At 47.8% G+C, this 8,376-nt stretch overlaps 1 protein-coding gene across 3 annotated transcripts in view; it reads right to left on the reverse strand.

The window, feature by feature from the left end:
- Window positions 1-3,231: 3,231 nt before the first annotated feature.
- CDA (cytidine deaminase) overlaps window positions 3,232-8,376 on the reverse strand; it is a 22,010-nt gene continuing 16,865 nt past the window's right edge. Inside the window, exons 3-4 of one of the 3 annotated variants that reach the window (XM_035019608.1) lie at window positions 6,541-6,598; window positions 3,232-3,738 (exon numbers count right to left, since the gene is read on the reverse strand). In XM_035019608.1, coding sequence (XP_034875499.1) covers window positions 3,622-3,738; window positions 6,541-6,598 — 175 coding nt within the window. In that variant the 3' untranslated portion in view covers window positions 3,232-3,621. The remainder of the gene's footprint in view (window positions 3,739-6,540; window positions 6,599-8,376) is intronic. The other 2 variants (XR_004681777.1, XR_004681778.1) reach the window with 2 other exon arrangements.

The raw sequence follows: 8,376 nt of genomic DNA on the forward strand, positions 1-8,376 counted from the left end.
ATCCTGAAATCTTCTATTTTACCTAAGAAATTAGCAGTGGCTGGCAAGAGCAGCAGAAACATACATGCTTCTATTTTTTTCCTTGGGAATCTGGGACTCTGCTTTAGAGCCCTAAAAAACACAGACAGCTCTGAACAACAGAGCATGTGCTACTCTGAAATTATAGGCCCTCGGAACAGGGGACACAGAATTAAAGCCCTTTTATTTTAAACAAACATGCCTGGGGCGCCTGGGTGGCTCAGATGGTTAAGCGTCTGCCTTCGGCTCAGGTCATGATCTCAGGGTCCTGGGATCGAGTCCCGCATCGGGCTCCCTGCTCCTTGGGAGCCTGCTTCTCCCTCTGCCTCTCTCTCTCTCTCTCTCTCTGTCTCTCATGAATAAATAAATAAAATTTAAAAAAAAAAAGAATTACAATATCCTCTTTAAAAAAAAAAAAAAAAATGCCTGCCTCTCTCTAGCCAAATGAGTACTATTCTTCCAAGCGGACATTGTTCAAATGATTCTGGGATCTTTGAGGATTGCCTTCCCCAGTCTGTTTCCACAAAGCGTAAGGACACTGGGCTTAGTGCCTCAGGCAGTCCTCCTTCTTTGCCCCTCCCCAAGCTCTGTTCCCTAATGTGATGACCCTTCCTGTGGTCTAGCTGCAACATCCCTCCTCAGCATAGCCTTCCCATTCTCAGGCAAGCTCCACTCCTGCTACTTGCCTCCCAGAGCACTGTCTTCCCCTCGGTGACACTTGTCATGAAGTACTATAATCTTCAGATCTCATTTTCCCACAGGTAGACTGAGGGCTCTGTGTGGGCAGGAATTTTACCTGTCTTATTCACCGCTGTGTTCCCAGGGTCTGGCTCCAGCCCTAGAACACAGTAGGCATCAGATCAGTAATTGTTAAAGGAATGGATAGATGGGCTTGTTGGTAAAAATCAAATCACATCCTCCAAAGGCCAACTTTTGTCACCTTTAATAAAAGTAATGACTGATTTTATCAAAAGAGCTTACTGAGGGTCCACCACTGGGCTCATGATTTCATTCAATCGGCACAACAATTCTATGGGGTGGACACTATCATCTCCTTGTCTTGTAGATGAGGAAATCGAGTCCCAAGAGTAATCAAACAACTTGCCCAAAGCCACACAGTTAGGAGGCTGTCTGAAAGTTGAAACCCATTGTGCTCTCTCATTTTTTTTCTTGTTTTTTTTTTTTTAAGATTTTTTTTTTTTATTCATTTGAGACACAGAGATACAGAGAGAGAGAGAGAGCATGAGCAGTGGGAGAGGCGGAGGGAGAGGAAGAAGCAGACTCCCAGCCGAGCCAGGAGCCTGATGTGGGGCTCGATCCCAGGACCCCGGGATCACGACCTGAGCCGAAGGCAGACGCTTAACCATCTGAGCCACCCAGGCACCCCTTTTTCTTGTTTTTAAAAACATTTTGGAAATTTAAAAAATTCAGATATGTACAAAGAAAACAAATCACTAATTGAGATTCCCATCGACCAGAATTTTAAGTGATGTTAATTAACATCTTGGTGCATTTTCTTTCAACCTTTTTCTTTCCCCATCCCACTTCGTTGAGAAGCCCATCGACCATTTCTTTTTTTTTTTAAAGATTTTATTTATTTATTTGAGAGAGAGAATGAGATAGAGAGCATGAGAGGGGGGAGGGTCAGAGAGAGAGGCAGACTCCCTGCCGAGCAGGGAGCCCGACGTGGGACTCGATCCCGGGACTCCAGGATCATGACCTGAGCCAAAGGCAGTCGCTTAACCAACTGAGCCACCCAGGCGCCCTCATCGACCATTTCTAAAGAAAGGCAGAGTCGACTTCTGTTCTGTGCAGTGATGCTGGGACCACCCCCCTTCCTGCTTCCCAAGATGGTGGCAGGGAGGTCTGGGTGTGTTGTGGAAAAGCCAGACAGCAACACCTGCGTGTGCTCTGGATCTGAGTAGAAAAGACTCACAGGGAAGGGGTGACTTACCTGTCCACTTCCTATGTCCCCAGCAATTTGTTTGCCTAGGAAAGAGGAAATCTATGCTCTCTTTTTACCCCAAACAGTGAGGCTGGTCCCAAGGCCAACTTCCAGGGAGGACACCCAAAGCCACTGGCTCGTTTTAGAGGGCCAGCCTGGCTCCTTCCCTTATTCAGTCCTCACCTTCCTAATTGTGTGTGTGCGTGAGAGAGGCAGACAGACAGATGGACCATGTTTGATAACCAATGCATCAATGAAACAGTCCCCTTCCTGACTCTCCTCACACCCTAGAAGGCAGCATGGCACCTCCACTGTGCCCACCTTGCACTTCGTACTTGCCTGGGTCACAGTGTATATTTCTGTGCACTTGACCTGTTTACACCTCTCTTCCTGTCAGACTGTGAGTTAGCTCCTCAAGGGCAGAGACTATTTCTTATATATCTTTCACTTTGCAGTATCTGCCGTGTAAAAGATATAAAGGCAGCCAAACATCAGCTACAGGAGAATGGGAAAAACAAAAACAAAAACAAAACCCCTTGGAATCAAACAGACCTGATTCCAATTCCAGCTCTGCTACATCTTAGCTGTGTGACTTTGGGCAAGTGACTTGACCTCTCTGAGCTTCGATCAGCTCATTGGTAAAATGAGGACAATGTACTTTGAGCTTGATGAGTGAGGATTCATGTAAGATTTCGTATGTGTTACACATCTTAGCACAGCTCATGGCAAAAATCATGCAGTTTCTAGACCACAGTGGGTTCGGGTCTGAGCTTTGCCACAGTCCTAGAGCAAGTCACTCAACCTCTCTGAAGTCCAGTGCCCTCATCTGTAAGAAGGGGGAGACACCCACTTCACTGAGCTGCTGGGCACTTTAAATAAAAAGAATCCACGCGAAAGTATTCGGCTCACGGTCGGTCTTCAGAGATACATTTTTTACCCTGTCTAGACAAACTCCTGCCTTTCCCCTTTCTTTATACTTTGGAATCTCTCAGATATAATTGTGGAGAGGTGGACAGCATCCAGTGCTCAGGTCTACCCTAAGCCCAAAACAAACTCTAGAAATGGCCACCGGCAGTTTGACCCCATCCAGAGGGGCCTCCCACCTGCAGGAGCAAGACACCTAAAAACTCAGCTCTCCATACCAAAAGGTACGTGGTTCCACTTTCTCCTAGCAGAAAGTGTCCAGGTCTTTCTCTAAAGACAAATCACCCTGTCATTCTTAGAGTTGTGAACAATGATAGAGACAGAGCAAAATGCACACTCCCAAATCCGGATGTTCTGTGATGTCTATAATTAGAAAAGTTGCTCAGAACAGGATAGAACCTTGGGAAGGCTGATGGGGAAGTGGTCCAGACTTAGCTGGAATTTTACAGAGGGCCTGCAGGAAGGAAAGGAAGGGATGGGTGCTCCTGTCCCGGGAAGGACAAGGTGGGCTGCCAGGAGGGATGATGGCCCAGGACGGAATGAAACCTTTTATCGCTTCAGTGAAGATCGCCATGCTCGAGTGTAATTTGGAAAAGCCACCTCTGCCCAGCCCTGCCCATTTGGCAGATGTCCCCAGGTCTGTGAGAACATCTTCGTGCAGTTCTCCGGGCAGCTGTCCCCTTAAGCACACGTGGAAAACCAGGCTCTTCCATGCAGTGGGCCTTTTCCGACCTTCACTGGATCTTACGCCAGCCTACGGACCCAAAGGGGACAGGAAGCAGCTCCAGGACTGTCCTGACAACATAGGTGCCATCCGGCTTGGTCATGTAGACGGACCAGTTGGTGCCAAACTGGAAGAGAAGCAAAGCCAGCGTGAGGGAGGCAGCGTGATGGAGGAGTTAGGAATGACCTGGATTTGAGTCTGGCGCTATCTAATGGTCCTCTCTGTGCCTCAGTTTGCTCATCTGTAAAGTGGGGATGACAATAATCATACCTGGCCCAGCGAGCTTGAGGACACAGCCAATACAAGAATGCTGTCGAGCAATTAGCACAGCGCTCAGCACTTTGTGAATGGGCAGTAAGCACTCTCTTCTGTGATGAGACCTACCCGGGGCCTTATAGGAACAGTATCTAACCCCCAGGGCCAGACCTCCTCCTGCTGTGACAAAAACAACTAAAACCCTGCTTCCTTCCAGCACCTCCTCCACTCCTCCCAAGCATGAGCAGGTACATGCCCGCCTCACTACACACCATGTATTGCCCATGCATGATTTTACTCCCTGCCCTTTGAGATACGTGCTATCATTACCCCCAGTTTAGGCTTAAGAGGGCAAAGCCGGCAAAAAAGAAATTTTAGCCCAGATCTGTCTCCCTATTTTTCTCTTCCACTCTCACGAGCTAAAACTTGCTTGGTGTTTGATCTTGGGCAAACGATTTGACTCTCTGGGGCTCAGCGTCTTGAAGTGTGAAATGACTTTAGAAGATGTACCAGGCCGCAAGACAGCTGTGCGTGATGCAGAGCCCCAGAGCTGGGGTTGGCAAACTGGGGTTCTGCCCAGCCATGTGCTATGATGGACAGAAGGCACCTGTGTGCAGTGCCTGGCACATAGTTGGTGCTCAGTTAATGGAAGCCGTTCTTACTGACCGGTGGTGACTGCTCAGGTTTGCAGCCTGCTGGCCTTCCACGCTTCTGTCTGAATCACCACATTATTACCGGGCACCATCAGTCTCTGGATTTTTTTTTTTTTTTAACTAATGCTTTAAGGAAGGAGACTTTTCTGCTTGGCAGACTCTGCCTGAGGGTATGGATGAAATCTGAGTGGTGGTGAGTCTGAGTGCCAGGTCCCCAGCCCCCAAGCTTCGTCTCTCGTTATTTGCGTTTTGGTTCCAGTTTTGCTTCTCCCTCCTTCAGCTTTTTCATTCACCTTCTCTCGTTTGCCAACATCTGATCTGTTTGGGGAAAACAGCAATGAGCAATTGGCCCAAGCTGGGGCCTCCGGAGCCAGGGAGTTGGCACCCTGATGTGGTTTCCTTACTTGGCCTTGGACATGACAAGGTGCTGGGCAACCATTCCTGCCCCTCTAACTCGAGATGGGCCCATACAGTGAATTCAGTGCCTTTATGGTGGCATTTGCATCTGAATTGGGGAACCCCGTTCTGCTAACTGTGTCTGGTTTGCATGCCTGGCAAGAAGCAGAAAAACAACGGAGCTGTCTGCATGTTCCACAGATGCTTTGAAACCCCAGAGCACAAAAGCAAATGAGAGGACTCCCCCCTCCCCCGGATATAAACAATGCCAAAAGCAGAAGCCTCCAGGAAACCAGCCACTCCTATTCTGCAAAACACCATTATATCTCCTCTAGGGTCGAAGAGACTTGGTCTCCTTTCTAGACCCATAAAGGCAGGGAAGCGGCCATGAGGAGCAGTCAGCCTGAACGGACCATGAACCTCAGCTTGCTACCATCTGGCTGCTTGTCCTTCGGCAGTTCATTTTACTTCTCTGGGAAGTGGGGGTAATGACCCCCCACTTCCCTGGTAGGCTGGGGTGGAGATGAACTGAGATGCCGTATTTAGAAGGGCTGATGATGTCATATTGAAGCTCAAGGGCCTGTGGGACTCTCCAGGCTGGTGGCTTTAACCTTTTGGGGACTCTGGAGGACACAGACCTCTTAGTCTGTGAAAGCTGACACTCCCTTCCCCAAAATGTACATATATGCACAAAACACTTACCACTGAGTCCAGATTAAGAACTCATCGAATCCGCTTTTAACCATTTTTAAGGGTACAATTTAGCTCCCTTTGTTCTTGGAACACAAGGTACCCTCTGTCCCATGGCCTATAAGGACCTGTCCCGTCATTTCTCCCCCTTATTCACTGTGTTCCAGTCTCTTTGGCCCCCTTACAACTTAATCAAACTCACCAAGTGTATGGGCATTAAACATGTTGGTCCCTTTGCCTGGAAATCTCCTCTAGACCTTTGTCTGCCTCATTTTTTATTATTTATATCTCTGCTCCAATGTCATCCTCAAAGCCAGGCCTTTCCTGGCCACCTAAAGCAGCGGTTGGTAAACTATTTTTCTGAAAAGGGCCAGATAGGAACTATTTTAGGCTCTTCAGGCCACAGGGCTTCGTTATAACTGTTCAGCTCTGCTGTCCTAGGGCCAAAGCGCCTATAGACAAAATGTGAAGGAATGGGCATGGCTGTGTGCCAATAAAACTTTATTTACAAAAGTAAGGAGGTGCAGCTGGATTTGCCCTAGACCAAAGTTTGTTGACCTCTGACTCCTTTTTCTGCACTCTTTTCTCCATAGCCCTCAGCACTCTCCGAAACTCTGTTTATTTTGCTCCTTGCTTGTTGTCTGTCTGTTGTACTAGACTGTGAACTATGAGGACAAGGCCTGGCTTGTCTGTTCACTGCTGTCTCCCCAGCGCTAGCTCAGTGCCCAGCACACGGTAGACACTCACTCCAGGAGCTGCTGTAGGAAAGAATAATTTCTAGTGATTCATGCAAGCTTGGGCAGGCTTAGATGTCAGCCAACGGGGCACGCAGGACAGTAGCTATGTGTCCTGGCTGGCAGCCTGGCTTTGCTCCCACGGCCTGGGATGGCAGGGAGGCACCTGGTTTACCTTTTCCAGAAAGGCAAGGTGCTTACCTCTCTCATGACTTGCCTGCAGGCTCCGCAGGGTGAGATAAAGTCATCTTGCAGGTCACTGTGGAGACAGAGCATCGAACGTGGATCAGTCTCTCCTGAGGCATGAGGACAGTTGCTGAGATTCAGGCCCTGAGTCCCTGCCCAGTTCCAGATGAAGTCAAACCCCACCAGGCAGTTTCCGATTCACAGACACATGGTGTCACAGAGGCTCAGAAGAAACCCAAGGTGGCTCTCCACACTTCCAAGGGGCAAGGCCACGGGGAGGCGTGTCGTTTTCATCAGTGCGTTCGGGAAATGTTTAGCGAGCACTTACTGTCACCCACACTCCAGGGATTCATAGGTTGAGAGGAATATGTCTCTGGCCTTCAGGAGTTTGCTCAGCCCAGTGGACAAGTAGACAACTAGATGAGTTATCATTTTAAACAAAATGCAATTAGAACGTACAGTACGAGGAGACAATCCCTGACTGAGGAACAGAAGAGAGTATTTTGTGGAGGAGATGGCATTTGGTCCTGTCCTTGGAGGAAGCATAGAGTTCCTAAGTCACCATTAGTGAGCAGCTACTGTGTGCCAAGATCTGTACCAGGCACACGATATCCATTATTTCTTTAAAGTCTCAGTGCAACCTGAGTGTCAGAATGACCATTTTATCTGCAAGAAAACAGGTTCAGTGAAATGAAGTAACTAACAGGTGCTAGACTGAAGCCCCGTGTTTTTTCTGTGCTGCAGGCAAGGGAAATAGTATGTGCAAAGGCCCTGTGGCATGAAAAAATAAGACATGTGAGTCAAAGAGAAAAACAGGCCCCTTGCATCTGAGAAGTCTAGAGAAGAGATGCTTACAGCCAAGGGTTTGCCTCTCAGAATGGAGGCACCCACAGGCAGTCCTCCAGCTTTGAGCAGGGTGAGGGATGGCGTTCAAAGGTGAATTTAACAGTAGGAACCACCAGGGGGCACCTGGGTGGCTCAGTCGTTAAGCATCTGCCTTCAGCTCAGGTCATGTTCGCAGGGGAACTGGGATCGAGACCCCGCCCCCCCCCCCCCCGCGCCCCTGTGTCTCTCTCTGTCAAATAAATAAATAAAATCTTAACAACAACAACAAAAAAACCAAACCAACAGTAGGGACCACCAAGGCTGCTGGAGCACCAGCAGTTATGCCCGCCGCCACCATCGTCCTTGCTCTTCTAGACCCACAGCTCTGGGAGATCTCTGCAAGAACACAGGACTTCAATTCTGGTTTTTGGTCAGCTCCTCATTTTGCTAACCATGTGTGACTTTAACCAAGTCACTTTAACCCATCCAATGCTTTGCCTGTAAAATGTAGGGAATCATGTTACCGACCTTGCAGGAATGTTAGAAGATAAAATGAGGTAAAGTGTGCAAAGGGCTTTAAAAACTTCAGCGTGTCAGACACATATCAGTACTGCCTGTCCTACTGGGCCCTTATTCCTTTACACAAATCAGCTCGGTCTTGATTTTAGTACCTCATCATATACAGATTTATTGCATATAACTTATACATAAGTTTATTGCATATAACTTATACATAATAATTTAAAATTAACTTATCATATATATGTTGGCAATGATTATCATATTATTTAATATGTGCCTGGAAGGTTCCAGGCATCCTGCAAAGCACTTAAATGAATTATCTCGTTTTAATTGACAAATATTTATTGGTGCATTATGCCAGGCACTGTTGGTGCTGAGGATACAGCAATGAGCAAAACAGAAAACTCATTGCACTCCAGAGTTTTTGACTAGTGAGAGGAGCCAGATAATCAATCAACCAACCAACCAACCAACCAACCAACCAACCAACCAACCAACCAACCA

Source organism: Mirounga leonina, unplaced genomic scaffold (genome assembly GCF_011800145.1).
Source record: "Mirounga leonina isolate KUSES-001 unplaced genomic scaffold, KU_Mleo_1.0 Mir_173, whole genome shotgun sequence".
Taxonomy (NCBI): Eukaryota; Metazoa; Chordata; class Mammalia; order Carnivora; family Phocidae; genus Mirounga; species Mirounga leonina.